General features: G+C 52.3%; 1 protein-coding gene across 1 annotated transcript in view; it reads right to left on the reverse strand.

The window, feature by feature from the left end:
* Nucleotides 1-2,313: 2,313 nt before the first annotated feature.
* IGFBP2 (insulin like growth factor binding protein 2) overlaps nt 2,314-15,710 on the reverse strand; it is a 63,722-nt gene continuing 50,325 nt past the window's right edge. Inside the window, exons 2-4 of the mRNA XM_030018815.2 lie at nt 8,599-8,822; nt 6,994-7,134; nt 2,314-4,748 (exon numbers count right to left, since the gene is read on the reverse strand). Of these exons, the coding sequence (XP_029874675.1) occupies nt 4,581-4,748; nt 6,994-7,134; nt 8,599-8,822 (533 nt within the window). The 3' untranslated portion in view covers nt 2,314-4,580. The remainder of the gene's footprint in view (nt 4,749-6,993; nt 7,135-8,598; nt 8,823-15,710) is intronic.

The raw sequence follows: 15,710 nt of genomic DNA on the forward strand, positions 1-15,710 counted from the left end.
GAGCCGCACGGCAGCGCAGCCAGCACCAGGCGGCGCGCTGAGCCTGCCCTGCGCTGCCTGCGCAGCTGGGGAAGGAGGCGTTGCTGCTGCTTTCAGCCACACAGGCACTGGAAATAGGCTTTCCACCCAAAAGGTTAGTGCTTTTTTTTTTTTTTTTTTAACCCCCCCAGCTAGTGGGCTAGTAGGTCATAGTCCTCCTACCCACAAGCTATAGCTATATGCATGTATATAGATAGCTATAGCTGTACATAGATACAGCCATACAGTCTTACACTAATTATATTATTTATATTATCCTAGTGCACGGGTTTTCTGCTATACTAAAACTGTAGTTTGCTAGTGTAGATAATTTTGTGTGTGTACACCAGAGCTGCTGGGGTTTCAGCTAGTACCCTGCGTGCTGCTGGCCAGGTCCTGATGCCCGACCGCACACCTGATTACCTAGAGTACAGGAGGCACAAAGGTGGCCCGGAAGAAACCCCAGAGCCAGGATCCAAGCGGTGACACCCATCACACACACATGCAGCCTTCAAGGCTGCATTGGAACCCTGGGGAAACCTAACCAGAAGCTCTTTGCTCCCCCTGCCTTACTGCTGTGTCTGCTGCTCTGCAAGGAGCCTGGCTGCCTGCAAGCCCCTTTGCTGGGCTGAGGGCTCCTGTCCCCTTCAGGCTTTTGACTCAGGAGCATGCCCCCAGGCACGGCTGGGCTCTGGCACCTCTGCCACCCCCAGCCCTCCCTGGGCAGCACCTGGCTTGGAGCATCCTCGTGCCCCACAGTGCTACTGGCATACATCCCACGGTATCTCCTGAGCTGCCTTCAGCTCCCCCCAGGGGCACAAACCAGGATGGTATTAAATGTTAATTTTGCTGCTTTTCTCATGTTCTCCAGCTTATATCCCACCCTCCATCTTGCCTGTTCCCCCCCCCCCCCGCCTTCCCTGCAGCCCCATGCACTCACTGGCTCCTGTCCCCATACAGTTTTGTCGTGCTCCCCGCCACTGCCCAGTCTGTCAGCATGTGTCGATCCCACTCAACGTCCTGGCACAGGGTAGGAAAAAACAAATGGGGAAGCAGCCCAGTGGTTTTGCCTTCCTTTGGGGAAGGCAAAGGGAAACCGCAGTTACCTGAATGCTGGCAGTCAGGGGCCACACAGGGCCTCTCCTTCAAGGCTGCAGTTGAATGCAGTGTGCATTGGTGGGTTTTTTATTATTATTGTTCTTTGCCTCCCCATGGTGCTCCAAGCACTGAGCTGTGCCATCATGCTCCCTTAGGCAGCACCTCTCACCCTGGGAGAAGGTGCAGGACCTTCAAGGGACCTGCCTCCACAGCCCCGTGAATTGAGCAGCTCAGCCAAGCCCTGATCCCACACGCAGCGCAGGCCCCCCTGCACCTTCCCAGCAGCCTGTTCTGGGCAAAGGCTTTGCATGGGAACACTAAGGCTAGCTTTTCGGCTGGCTCAAATTTTTCTCCCCTTGAGCAAGCAAAGGGGGGAGCCCTTGGAGGGTTCCTCCATAGAAACCCATGGAGAGTTTCTCCCTGCAGCACCCCGCTCAGCCAAGGAACTCTTTGCATGGGGTGCAGAGGAGACCACAACCATAGCGAGATGCTTAAAGGACCCTGGATGACGGGGAGAACATGTTCATGGAGAACATGTCCATCTGCCGGCTAACAAACAGCATGGTTAGATGCAACTGCTAACTCAAGAAGCCCCTGAAATACCAAGGTTGGGAAGCTGGAAAGAGCAGAGCTCCCTTCTTCCTGTAGCCTTTGCCCAAGCATCTGCCAGGGTCCCTGAGGTCCCTGCACCGGGTAAGAGGGACCTTGCAAAGCTGCTCCCCTGCTCAAGCAGCAGGAAACCACTGCTCTCATGCAGCCTCTCAGCAACTCAGGGAGCTTCATGAGCATCACGCTGGACCTGGACAGGGCATTCATGCTGCCACCCTCTCTGCCTGGCAAAGCAGGACACAACCACCCTTTTCCACCCAATCTAGCTGCTGTCAGGCAGGGAGATGGTCTCTGCACATGTGCTGGCCAGACACTCATTCGAGAGAACTTGAGGGCACAGTTGCGTTTTGCAAACTCACAAGGTACCATGTGTGGAGGAGGAACGTAGCAGGCCAGTGGGCAAGTGCCACCCGTTCCTCCCTGCTCATAGAACTGGGACCAGTAACGATGAAAAGCCCAACTCCAGTTGCCACTTGTTGGGCCTAGTGTTTACAATACCCCCAGCACAAAAGCTGAACAGGCCCAAATTTGCGTGTGATGCATCCAGAAATGTGTCCTATGAACAGAGAAGTGGGGAGGGGGAAGATGACAGTTTTCTGGCATCCCATTTAATTTATTCCAACTTTATGCAGCTCAGCTTTTCCAAAAGAAAAAAAGAAAAACAAAAAAGAAAACTTCCTGATTCCTAAACAAACCAAAAAGTACAAACTGCAGATGAGAGCCAGCATGTGCAAGGTTTACATGAAAAAGCAGAACACCCTCAGATGTTAACAGAAAACAGGTAGCATAATTTTTACAGTTACTTGGCTTTGCATGCAGGTGTGTATTCTCTCTCTCTCTCTCATGCACTCTCACTCCCTCTCATACACATCCACATGCACACACCCCCACCCCTGACTTTCCAAAGGGGGTCCTTTCCCTATCTCTTCCACTGCCACATCCAAACCCCTGCAAAGTCATGAAGGGCTTAATTTGCAGAGACCACCTGTGCCCTTCCCACTTGAGATCTGAAATGTGGGGCCAAGAAGGGGGGGGGGGGGGGCTGCAAAAAAATTCTCCAGAGCTCCCCTTCCCCCAGAGCCCATTGGGCTTTTTGCTTTTCCTTCTCTGGACCAAAGTCCTCAGATGAGGGGGTATCACCAGTAGGGACACCAATGTGATGTTTCTGCAGCACCATTTGGTGTTTCTGGGGTGTGCTGGCAGTCTCCAGGGTCTGGTCCCATCCCCGCAGGCCACGGTCAGGTAGCTTTCCTGCCTGGCCCCCACCACGCAGGCACAGGGTGCTCCCAGCCAGCACCCACACTCACTGATGAAACCGCTTCCTCCACCCTATTCAACCTAACCCTGCAGAGGACCTGGGATCTGGAGGCTGTTTGCTACTCAGAAGCATTTCCAGAAACTGGGAGATGCTTTACTTCCCCCCCCCCAACCTTAATTTCATTTAAGGAAAACCTGAGGCTTTTACTGTAAGGAGAGGATTTTTGTAATTGCTCTGCAAATGGTATCCATATTAAAAAAAACAACGGGGGGTAGAAAATAATAAAATCTCCTTGCTTAGGCGACGGGGAAGTTATTTATTCTCAGCTTCGGTGTGTTCTGTACAGAAAGAAATCGACAGGTGAAATAACAGCAGAGACATCTCTCCTCAGAGCGCCTGGAATCGCTTGGATTTAATCTATACAAATGTGTGTGGGCAGAGGGGTGCATGTGTGTCAGGGCCTTTACAAAGCAAGATATATACTGTAATTCACTTACAAAAAAAAAGAAGTGTGTGTTGAATAGCAGATGCTCAGTCCAGTCCCAAGCAAAAATGGAGGGACAAGGGCAGCTGCTTGGGAGTGCAGGTTTTAGATGGGTTTTTTCTTATCTAGAAACAAAGAAAGAATGTGAGAGAGAGAGAGAGAGAGAGAGAGAGAGAGAGAGAGAGAGAGAGAGAGAGAGAGAGAGACTCTCTGGCTTGTTATTCTAAATCTACACAGGCATCCTTCCACCCAGCCCCAGCAAGTTCACTTTAGCTCCCTCAGCATAAGCTGATCTTAAGAAATACTGGGCAATAGCCCTTCAAATCCCCTAGTAAATCAAGCATTTAGCTTCGCCATCACCCAAAGGCCCCCTCCTCCCAGAGCAGCGGCTGGAACCGGGTCCCTGTGAGGCTGGCTGTGCCCCACAGCTAGGAAGGGAAGCACACAGGGGTGTTTTGGGGTGGGGGGAGCTGTCTCATCCTTAGCCCTTTCCCTCACTAATGCCTCCTTGGGGGATGCATCCCAACCGCACCAGCATGTTCTAGCTGGGAAGCCAGGGACTTTCCTCCTTCCCTCCCTCCCACACCGCATCCCATGCCAGGACCGATGGCTGGGCTAGGGCGCAGGGGACCGGCAGGACGCAAGAGGCAGGCGACAGTATTTACAGTCTTTGGTCTTGGGGAAGGGAGGGAAAGAGGGGGAAAGGGTGGGGTTTTTCCTTTGTTTTTTTGTCCCACTCCTGCCCATGGCAAGGGGTTTCGTCCCCAGGAGGTGTCGGGGAGCACACGGCGCTCTGTGCTGGAGGGTGTAGGAAGATGCCGCGAAGCAGCAGGGAGGGCAAGGCCGCAGGGCGAGGAGCAAAAAACACCAGTTCTCTGGCTTACGTTGGGTGAAAGACTATAGGAAAGCAGTCCCTTCTCCTTGCAACCCCCCCACCGCCCTTCCCCTCCTGTTATCCCTCCCCTCCCCAGGAGCTGGGCAGCAGGGGAGGAGGGCAGCACACAGGACCCAACCCTAGTCTCTTCCAGAGCCTAAAGAGACACGCTGAAACCCATGTAAAATCCAGCACTGGGGCCACGGCAAGCCGCCTCCAGCGAGCAGGATCACGTCCGTCTACTGGCTCCGCAGGGCATGTGCTCCCCGGTCCTCCTGCTCATGGGCTGTGTAGAAGAGGTGGCACTCAGGATCCCCGCGGATGGTGGGTGCACCCTGGATCACCTTCCCGTGGATGGGGTCCACGCACCAGCACTCGCCACGCTGCCCGTTCACTGACATCTTGCACTGCATGGAGAGGGACAGGGCAGGCATCAGCTGAGGAAATAGGGGGACAAAACCCGCTTCCCAGCCCCACCAGCCCAAACACAGGGAGAGCTAGGGTTTCTCCAGCAATTTGGCACTAGTTTAGATTTAGGCAAGATTCAGGGATTCTGTAACTCAGACACCCCAGGGTTTGTGCTGTACCAGCACCACTGCTCCAGCAGCCCAGGTTGAGGGCTGGACCTCTTCTCCCAGGGGCTGTGCCAGGGACAAGAAGCCGATTTTAATGAACCATGAGGACAACTGTCCCTGAGATGCGTCGCGCTCTGTCAACTGTGGATGAAAGCATCCATAGAGTCAAAAATCCCTGGGGGAAGAGGGATGAGACAGACTGACAGAGGAGCTGTGTAAGCTTCTTCTCACCTGCCACTTGGGCTAAACAAACTGAAACATGAGAGCAAGGCCCCCACAGCCAGACACAAACATGTTTCCAAACAGGCTTTCACTCTGTTTCAGAACAGAGGTAAGGACCATGGTGCATCTGGACCTGGACTCTGTCCCCCCCCCCAGCCTGGTCTGGTTAGAGAGAAGTTTCTTGCCCTGGAAGGGCTGCAGGCACTTTGAACCTGAAGCTCATCCCTCCATCCCCAGCAGATACGTCTCTGAACAGAGTGTAGTGGGAGACGCAGAGGTTACTCCGGCAGGCCAGTCTCCGCATGCACTCAGTAGAGCTGAATTCAAGCCATTTTCTGCAGCTGGACTGAGGTCAAAATGCAGCCTTGTTCATGGGAATAAAAACCACAAAAAGAGAAAGAAAAAGCCTCCCCAGCAGGAGAGTGCATCCAGGCACCCTCCACCCGAGCACTGGCCCACAGGAGCTGGGAGCAACTGGGAATGCTTTTGTTGGCATCTGCTTTCCAGCGAATGAAAAGGAGCTGATGCTCAACTCTGGAAACCCAGATAGAGGGAAATGGGTATCACTTCACATTTGCCTTGTTTGCCTTTAACCAGGGCAGGGGGTGGGGGAAGAAGAGAAAGCAGTTTTTGTCCCCTCTCTTTTTCTGCAGCAGTGACCAGTGTGTCACCCGTCTGCACCCTTCAGTGCAGGCTAACTTGTTTCCCAGGTACAAGAGCAGCAGAGACTTTTCTTTTGTAGCACACGATGCATCATTGCATTGCCCAGGCTAGTTCCCCAGACACAGCTCATCTCCTTACAGGGAATTCGCCAGCTCTGCTCCATCCACTCCTTCCAAGTGTGCTCATGCTGGGGGATCCAGCCAGCCCATGGGGCTCTTCAGGGGGAGGTGGAGGGCAAGGGTCCAGGTGGGACAGGGAAGAGAAGGGATGGAGGGAGATTATCTCAGAGCATCCTACTTTTTTTTTTTTAATGCTCCTGATCAAGGTGTAGAAGTAGCCCTGAGAAAAAGGCTTAGCCATGAAAACAGCAGGTTTTCTGGGGTCCCCTCCAAAGGCTCAGCTACACATAGCTATAACAGGTGCTCACATCCAGGTACTATTCACCCATAGCTGCCAGTCAACCCTGGACAAGCTGGTGTTTTGCTGCCTAAGAGGTTTTCCCTCGTATTTTTTTCCCCACGCCTCATCTGCTGACACCTGCTGGTTTTGCATGAATGTAGTCAAGAAGTCGGAATTCAGACACACATTGAGTCATTTGAGTCCTTTTGGGTCCCATAAATACTTTCAGAAGCATGCTGCACCCCAACACCCACCTCGCCTGGAAGGAATGCCTCCCGGAGCTGTAGGACCAGCCTCGATTACTGGAGGAAAACCAGTAAAGTGTGCTAGAAACCTTCCTGACCCCAGGAGCAGTGCTTTCTGCTTCACCTGCAAGACTGGCCAGCATGCAGCCCCTCCCTGCTTCTCCCCTCTAGCAGGGCCCAGCCAGGACAAGACCTGGCTCAAAGCACATGAAAACAGACCTGGACAGATAAGCAGCTCTCGCAGGGAAGAAGGGACTCTGAACTAAACAGATTCTCCATCTCTGGGCTGCCGACAGCCACATGTGGAAATGGGTCTTGCATCTCCACTTGCTAGCCCATGACTGTAGATGCACCTGGGTGTTACTAAACCTGTCCATGCCATGTGTGATATTTGCTGTTTACCCTACACCTCACACCATGCGCGTGACATCAGCCCAGCCCTGCGCTGTGCATGTCCTCTGTGGCTGCACACGGTGGGGACGCGCGCTGAGCCGATGGCTGCTGCTGCGAGTGCAGCCAGCCCCAGGGCTCTGGCTCTCCCCACTTACCTGTTTGAGATTGTACAAGCCGTGCTTGTCGCAGTTGGGGATGTGGAGGGAGTAGAGGTGCTCCAGGGGACCTCGCTCATCTGGCAGCCGCATAGTGGAGATGCGTTCCAGGACCTGATCCAGCTCCTGCTGACAAGGGGTCTGCAAAGAGCCCAGAAAGCAGAAAACAAAGCCAAAAAAAATCAGGGCAATAGGACCATTCAATGTCAACACTCTGGACAGCAGAAACACCAGTAGGGATGAACACCTATGTGCACCTCCTCGTGACACAGGTTTGCTACTGGGTCCCACTGCCGACTTCACCTGCAGGCAGCCAAAATCAGAGTGCTGCATGTCCACACTTGCCGATGTGTGGAGATCCACACAGGGAGACATGCACATCTCTCCCATATGGCTCGCGTGGCCAAGAGCCAACATGACACCAGGTCACAGGCCCTGGAGACACAGAGGAGGAGAAGCCTCACAGATGCTCCCATGGGTCCCACTGGTGGTGACAAGTGATATGAAGCAGGACTCATCCAGACAGACCAGGAGGGTTTCTGTGAGCATAGTCCAGTTCCCACACCTGTGATGCAGTTTTGGCCCAGAAGTGCAACACAAAGCATGTGAGACCCCATGGGAGTGGAGGGGAAGCCCTGGGAATGCGAGCGCCCAGCAAAGCCAGCCTCTGGAGGCATCCCTCTTGCTCCACAGCAGCCCCAAGCCAGGACTCCCAGCCAAGGCAGTCTGGTTGAATTATGCCTGATGTGAGCCAGAGCGAGTCCACACCTCTCCGCTTCTGCAGTTGCTGGGTTTTTTTCCCCTGAAGGAGCAGCAGTAGTGTGGGAGCTCTCTAAGTTGATGGTGCCCGCACCTTATTTTGAACCTTTGCCTGTTCTTGGAGGGGACGAGGGCTCTCTTTTAAAGCCCCTTTCTGTCTCTACGCTCCCCAGATATAAATACCTTATATGTTTATAGAGATATGTATTACGGACCTTTTGGGGTGGCTTTCCATCCCCATCCCATCTAGCTGCCTTGACCAAGCTGCCCACTAGAGGGAAACCACGGCCAAGGACTGGAGGACAGAGAGCGAGAAGAGGCAGGGAGGACTCCAGTCGCTCTCCCTGCTATGTGACAGCCCCACAGCCCATCCTCGGGGCCTCTGGGCCTCCCCCTCAACCTGGACTGGTGCTACCCTGCAGCAGGCAGGCAGCCGCCCCCCCCCCCCCCGCCAAATCCCCTTGGGCCATCCCTGGCAATTGCTTCTGGAAAAAGGGTGTGAGAAAGCTGGTCCATGGGCAAAGGGCACGCTCACACCCCTGCGGAGGTAGGTGTCAAGCCAGCGGGACCCCCTTTCCCCAGCCCTGCTGTCAGGAGGTGAAGCTGCAATGAAAATAACACCTCCTCGCCAGCACATCAAAGTTCATCAGATGGTGTGTTCAGCCCCAGCTTCAGGCCAAAGCAAACATTTGCTTTTCCTTTTTTTCTTCTCCCCCCTTTTTCTTTCTCTTTTTTTTTTTTTCCTAAGACAGTATGTTGCAGATGTCACTAAGGCTTTGCGTTCAGTGCTTCCTGGCGAGCCCACAGCTGCCTCCGTTAGCTCCCCATGCCCCCCTGCCCTCTCACCCTGCCCGTCGACAGCCGTGACTTCTTTGAGTCCTCGTGGTTGTGATGGGGCTTGCCGACTTTGCCCATCTGCCGCTGCTGCTCGTTCACCTTCTCCCTCATAACCGCCAGCTCCTTCATGCCTGTCTTCATGGGCTTCCTCCCACCGGCTCCACTCAGGATCCCTGCGGTGCCATCCACATGGTTCTCAGCAAGGATGCTCTCGGACCGGTCATCACCATTATCTGCAGGAGACAGGGCAGACAAGGAAAGGGTCAAGCTCAGCCAGGTGCTCTCTCACATGTTCATCCCATCCTGGATCGCTTTCAAGCATGGCCGGTTACCAAGCCATAAAATCTTTGCATGCAAAAATTTTAAATTGCATTAGCCCTTTCATCTGGAAGGTGAGAATAGATCCTTTCATTCTGGAGTTATTACCACACTAAAAGACAGTTTAGAGAGCAGGGGAAATCGCTGCTGGAGAAGTTCTTTCTGGTTTTTCTTTGACCTTCTAAATTACTTCCCGAAGAATGTAATTTTCCCATCAGAAGTCCAGTTGGGTTAGGGATGCCAAGTGTACTTCGGCTCCAAAACTTAAAACCACAGTGATTAGTAACAATACCTTGAGTCCATCTATCATCCCCCAGAGTATCTCCAGGAATACTTACTCAATATTAATGTGCTAAAATAAATTCTCAGGCCTGCTTTCAAAAATACCTTGCCTCTGTTTTATGGCCACCCTAATTTCCCTCAGAGATCCTGCCATTTCAGTGATCGTCCTTGCCGTATCGTCTTTCACATCGTTTGTCATACAGCGCATTACTCATCTAGCTTCTACCTACTTCTGCATTTGGCCACTTCTGCTGACCGTGGAACAGCCCCACATGTCCTGGGCCCAACTCTGCCACTGCTGCAAGCCACACGGCCCCCAGCTAACTCAGCCATTTCAAAATCAGTTAGCAGAAATCTGGGGATAAACACTGGAATTTTTCCACCTCCTCCACACTCTGCTTTGTTCATTTTCCCAGTTCACTGGGTGCCGTTTCTGAGAGCAATCCCTGCCAAAGTAGGACACAATGGTCGCGATGCTGCAGACACCAGTCCCTTTGGACTTTGCGGTGGCAATGAGGACAGATCTCAATTCCTCCTGCTTGCTCCAGAAGCCCAGAAGGTGACAGCCGACTCCTCCTCGGTGCTTGGTCTGATCTGGCTGAGCAAGCACATTTAAAACTGTAGCTGGATCTAACATTGAAGCTGGCCCTGCTTTAAGCAGGGGCTTGGACCAAGACCTCCAGAGGTCCTTTCCAGCCCAAATTTTGATTCAACCCATGCACACACATCACCTCTCACCACAATAACCCAGGCCAAGTATGTCTCTGTATCTATCTCTGTTTATAGGAGCTCTTTAGCAGCTCCCCAGGTTCCACACCAGTGACAGACTAGGCCACTCTGGTCCTACAATGGTGGCAAACGTAGATGTCTTTTAGCATAGGCCAAAGAGGAACTGTAGCACCCAGCCTCCCAACATCAGCATTCTCTCCGGCACCTCTGATTTCAGCTTTCCAGCACTCCGGAACTCAGGCACTTATATAGAAGTAAAGAAATCACATCAAACTGTGCACAACGGAGGGCAAGCAATGCTTTAGCTTGTGTAATAATGCTTAATTTATGGCGCTCTCCTGCTACTTGAAAGACCAAGCACGGAGAGCATTTACAGATTTTAACATTTCCTTTTCAGAAGCTGCATGTTTTATCAGGGCATAGCTCTACTGTCATGACAGAGTGTGAAAAATCATAATAGTGAGTGTTTTATTTCTGCCACAGCTTTTCAAGCTCTTTTCAGGTGTTACAACCCCAGGCTCACACAAGAGAAACTGCAAGAAGAGTTTTGTCTGAACTTACTCAGCAAATGTGTGGCTGCCTGCAGACTGATGGCAAGAGAACGGCTCAAGTGGGCTGGATCAAAGAGCCACCCCAGCCCAGCATGCCGTCCACAAGAGACCATCAGCAGCTGCTTAGGTATACACATCAGAAGGACCATTCCCAATCCATGCTGCAGACCAGCAGTAAAAGCACTTGCATGGCTGGAGAGTGTATCTGACCTACAGGATTTAAAAGCCACCAACAGACCCATCCCTCAATGGATTTGTCCAATATCTTTTTGAACTTCCTCACCATTTTGGCCTCAGATCTCCCAATACCGGGATCGTCCCACTTCCCAGAAATACTAGATGCGTTTGGTCTGCAGGTTTTTAGCTGCTTAGGTAGCAACTGAAAAGCAAACACGGGGCAAAACCAATCTGGCATAGTCCATGACTTTCCTCAATACTGGTTCCAGATGAGAACTGGGACCAGGTTTGATAGCCAGATGGGCGAGCTCAAAGTCTGGGCTGCTGCCTGGCGATTGCCATCTGGCTGTCATCCTAGGAGCTGGACAAGGAATATTTTGAGCAGGAATCTTCTGTTTATACACCAGTCTCCCCGTTAATTAGAAACACATAGTGAGACAAGAGAAGGCCATGAAGCCGCCTTCAGACGGGATCAAATGAAAAAGCACCATGCAAGAGACGGGCAATGCCGGCCAGACTCTGATCCTCAACGAGCTGCTCAGGAGGGGTTTAGCCTTCCAACGTCTTTTGTGCTCCTCTCCTTGGTGTCCCACCAAGCTGTCAACAACAGCAGAACCAGTGCAGCAGCAGGGCAGCATCTCAGACACATTGAAGTGCCCTGCTTAATTCAGAAAACCAATGGTACAAACTGATGGAAAAGCAGCGAACTGGAAGCGGCGCCTTCCCCCATCGATTCTCGCTCCTTCCTGCCTCCAACTAAAATATATAGACATCTGCCCAAATAAGCACTGTGCTAGTAAATGAAGGCGAGCTGGTAAGCCTCTTGTCGGCTGATTCATTCACAAAACCTGCTTCTGATAATATTTTCGCTCATTTTTCTCACTTTCCAATGCTAACAAATATCAGCCCAAAGAAAACCACTGATGGGAGCAGAGTGTGCAAGCCCATGTGCATGAACACACCCAGGGACAGGAGAGATTGGTCTTGGCTCCCTGGGCACCATCACAGGAGCAAGCCTGGAGCAGAGGCCAGGAAGGTCTAGCTGCTATCAACTGCAAGCTCTTCTCTCCAAGGCCAAGCCAGCCACGGTGAGCTATACCTTCACCCTGCTGCCAAGCTGGACTGATCCACCTGGGGCTGATACCAGAGCCCCATCACAGCTTTTCCCTCTCCCAAATCCAGTGCTGCTCTAAGGAGGAGCTCTCCTGACCTGGGGCTTGCAGGGATGGCTCCATCAATGGGGAAGGGAGATGGAACAGAAGAGGTTGGCCCCACGTGCAAAGCACCAGCGTTTCCTTCACGGACAAGCTGCACGCATGGGAGAAGGCTGAGCATCAGGTGTGATAGACCACATTGCAAAGAGCAAATGGGCCGGGTAGCAATAACAAGAGTGGAGACATCAGGAATCAGGTCAGGAGAACACAGAGCATGCCGTGAGCCAAACAATGCCTTTTACAGCCAGATAATGCTTTTTAACACTGCCCAGAAGGGAGTTGTGCATACTTGCTTATGACTACCCATGAACCAGCTAAGCCACCCGCCAACCTACCGGCATGGGATGGGCAGGTATGCAATCGCCTCAGATATACAATCCTAATTTGTTTGTCATCTTGGCAAATGCCCTTTTGCTGACCAATTTCAATTCACACTAAATATAACTGTGAACGGAGAGGTGCCAAACTCCAAAACAATTATGTTTTATAGTTCTTCCATTTTCCTATGGCATGTGGAAAACATCTCCTGTGCTATTTTGGATCAAAAGGTAGAGAGCTTTGTGCAGGGCGGGACAAGCGTGGCAGGAATCAAAGCAGATAGCTGAAGTTCTCCTGAACACTTATGTGGAACCCATGAAACACCTCTCTCCATGCCAAGAAAATGATTTCTTTATGGCCTTTTTCAAGGAAAATTCCCATTGGCTTCAATGGGGTGAGGACTTGGCCAAGGTGAAAGCGTGTTCAAATAGCCATCAGCTAACATCTGTAGGGAGCTGTACAGTCTCGCCAACATTTTCAAATACGGCTACCAATTTCCAGCACTGAAATTTTCGGGAATCTGGTCCGAGATGTCTAGGCACCTCTGCTGAGACAGTTGAGAAACAGAGGGGCTTAAAAACAACCTGCCACTTCCAGAGCTACAAGAAGAAAAAAGCACCACAGAAAAAAAGTCAGCTGTCTGAAGTTAAAAATACATCTTTATCCCTTTGAAGAGCCCCGAAGCATATCTGGGCTGCAGGACGGGATCAAGCCAGTAGCACTCACTTAGCACGAGAGGGCCAGCCTGTATCACGGGGAGCACGCACCATGCCAAGGACCACAGGCGCCTTCTCCAGCACTGCTCCCTCTCTGCACTTGCTTTCCTTCGATGACAGCTTTCGCAGAGGTTTCACATGCATTTGCTTATCTGCCTGGGGTGTTTGCACAGTGTTTAAGTGCTGATTAAGGTCCCAGACCCACAGAAAGTTTCATCCAAGTGGCCTTCAACGCCCTGCCCGGAGCCCTGCTAGCCTCAGGTCCTGTCCATGTCCTGGGCTGGACGGGGCTTACATCTCCCTCCCACAGCACTTGTCCTTTGCAGCCTGAGAGCTGATACGGCCTTTAAACCTGACCTTTAACATGCACAACAGCCATGGCCTGAAAATTACTTGCAAGAAGGTGGGGAAAGAGCAGACAAACCCTGACCACAGCCCCGGTGACCTCTGCCTCATCACTCTGCAAAGTATTTCTAGGAGAGCCCTGGGCGAAGGTTCCTGTGCAATAGCTCCAGTGTGGGTGTTGTTGACCTGGAGCGCGGATACCTCAGAAAATGTTTGCCAGCAGGGATTATACCGGCATTGCAATTTCCTCACAGCAGGAGCTGCCAAGAACAAAGTCCCCCCCAGGCCCTCCCTACCCCAAAAAGGACCCAGGGTTTGCTGATTACCGCTGCCAAACTGCAAAAGCACTGAGCCACAGCACAGCATCTGTCAGCGCTCAGCAGGCGGCAGAAGGGAAATGCAGGGGCACTGCTACATGGTCTGGCCCCAGGTGTAATCAAGCTGGGCTGGATGCAGCTCTCCAGAGACAGACGAAACCAAAGCAGCCACTCAAGTTTCACTCTTCACTTCGCATAAAAAAAAAAAAAAAAAAAAAAAAAAGCCCGACTGGGAAACACCACAAAGGGAGCATGAGCAATGGGCCATGTAGGAGAGGAGGTGACGGGAGGAGAAGGGATGCAGAAGGGAGGTACAGCAGAGAAGAAGCCCCCCTGCCCCATGACAACGACTCTCTCGGAGACCAGCCGTGGATACTCGGGAGGAGCAGAATAAAGGACACGATTATAGGGCAATCCCTCCCCAGCTCTCCTCCTGGCAATCAGCAGTTCAGGAGCCAAAGGTTGCATCTAGACTAGGTTTAATACCGACTAGACCGGGTTTAATACCCGTTGACAGGCCTAACTGGGGAGAAGTCATGCATGATCCCTTTCTGGATTTGACTACAGGGACGACCCCCCCCCCCCCCCCATACCTCCTCCTGGTCCCCTGTCCCCAGCCAGGAGCCTGTTCTGCTTAGCCTCATCCAGTTCTGCACAGGTAACGTGGATGTTCAAGCACTTGATTTGGTTGCAGAGGACACACAGCCAGCATTCCTGGGCAGCCCAGGGGTGTCTGTGCCACCCAGTTTCTGGGAGGGCTGGCAGGAAGGCTGGTCTCCCAAATATCTCGGAACCATGGGCTCCCATGAGACACAGAGATGGAGATCAGCTCAGAGCATCTCTCCACCTGCCAAGATGCTCCTCAGGGTGGGTTCCCAGGATCCTCTGCCTGTCTGCACTCCCCAGGGTTATTTCATCACACCAGCTTGCTCAGTAACAGCAAGGCAATTGCACACCACGGCCAGAAAATTCCTGCATCGGTCTCCAAGAGCTCGTTTTACCTCTCTGATAAGCTGTCCACAAAGCACTCGGATCCCCTGGGGCTGAGAGCCCCGGGGGCTCTGCAAACACCCTTTATTTTTGCTGTGAGATCTTTTCAGCCCATCTCTACCAGCAGGGAGGGCAGGACTAGGGAGGGAACGGCATGTTCTGGCCAGGGGTTGCTTAGCAAGCTCCTCTCCCTGCCCTGAGTGGCTGGCACCGAGAGGTGATCCAAGGGGCACCCAGTGCCTTCCTTTGGTTCAGGCGTCCTGCAGGAAATGCTTTATGCTCCTCCAAAGCGCCAGGGACATTGACTCGGGGCAGCGCAGCTTTCAGCAGCCTGCTTCGCTCTCTTTTCTCTGCCCATTCCTGGTGGCTGGAGAGAGCAACTTTCCCTCCTCCATCCACCTAGGTCCAAAGCCAGAGAAAAACCTCCTACCCACTGTGCAGTGCCCTATAGTGCACCTGTGCCCCATCACACACAAAATCCTCTGGCACCCTGGAGCAAGCACAGAAGCGATAGTGAAATGCAGCTGATGTCAGATGAGGGAAGAAGAGGGACTGAGATGTCCCCTCCCCTGGGCTTTACTTCAAACATACTTTTTTTTTTTATTTTAAATCATGTTTGTAGACTGGTTTCCCAAGGATACAGGGCTTGTGCAATAACACAGCCTGCCTCTATGTGTTTCTGCATGTGCATGTGTTTGCATGACTGCCTGTCTCCTATTAGTCCTCCTCCACCTCCCAATATATCTACAAACACATCAGCAAATGCCAACTACATCTCAAACAGGAACACCATTCTCAAAAATAGTAAGTTTCCACCATTTCATGGAAATGTGCAGCCAGGCTGAAGAGAGATAAAATAGCAGGGTTTGTTTTGTTAGATTTCTTTCAAAACAATTTGACTGATGGGCCGTGTAGCACATCACCAGCCCACTCTGTGCGGACCCAGCGGAGCACAAACCACCGCTGGGGAAGGTCTGGTCCAGCCCTCCTCCTGCCAACAGCGAGCCTGCAAGTGTCGTTTGCAACATCCTGTTCCCTCCCGCGCCAGCTGTTCGCTGCGTGCCAAGAATGATAAGGGAAAACGCTGTTCAGGTCCCTCAAAAACGCAGGGGAACGCTTCAAGTCCCCTCATTTACCCAACTTCCACTTGCAATCCTGCTTTTC

This window comes from Aquila chrysaetos, chromosome 6, assembly GCF_900496995.4.
Source record: "Aquila chrysaetos chrysaetos chromosome 6, bAquChr1.4, whole genome shotgun sequence".
In the NCBI taxonomy this organism is placed as follows: domain Eukaryota; kingdom Metazoa; phylum Chordata; class Aves; order Accipitriformes; family Accipitridae; genus Aquila; species Aquila chrysaetos.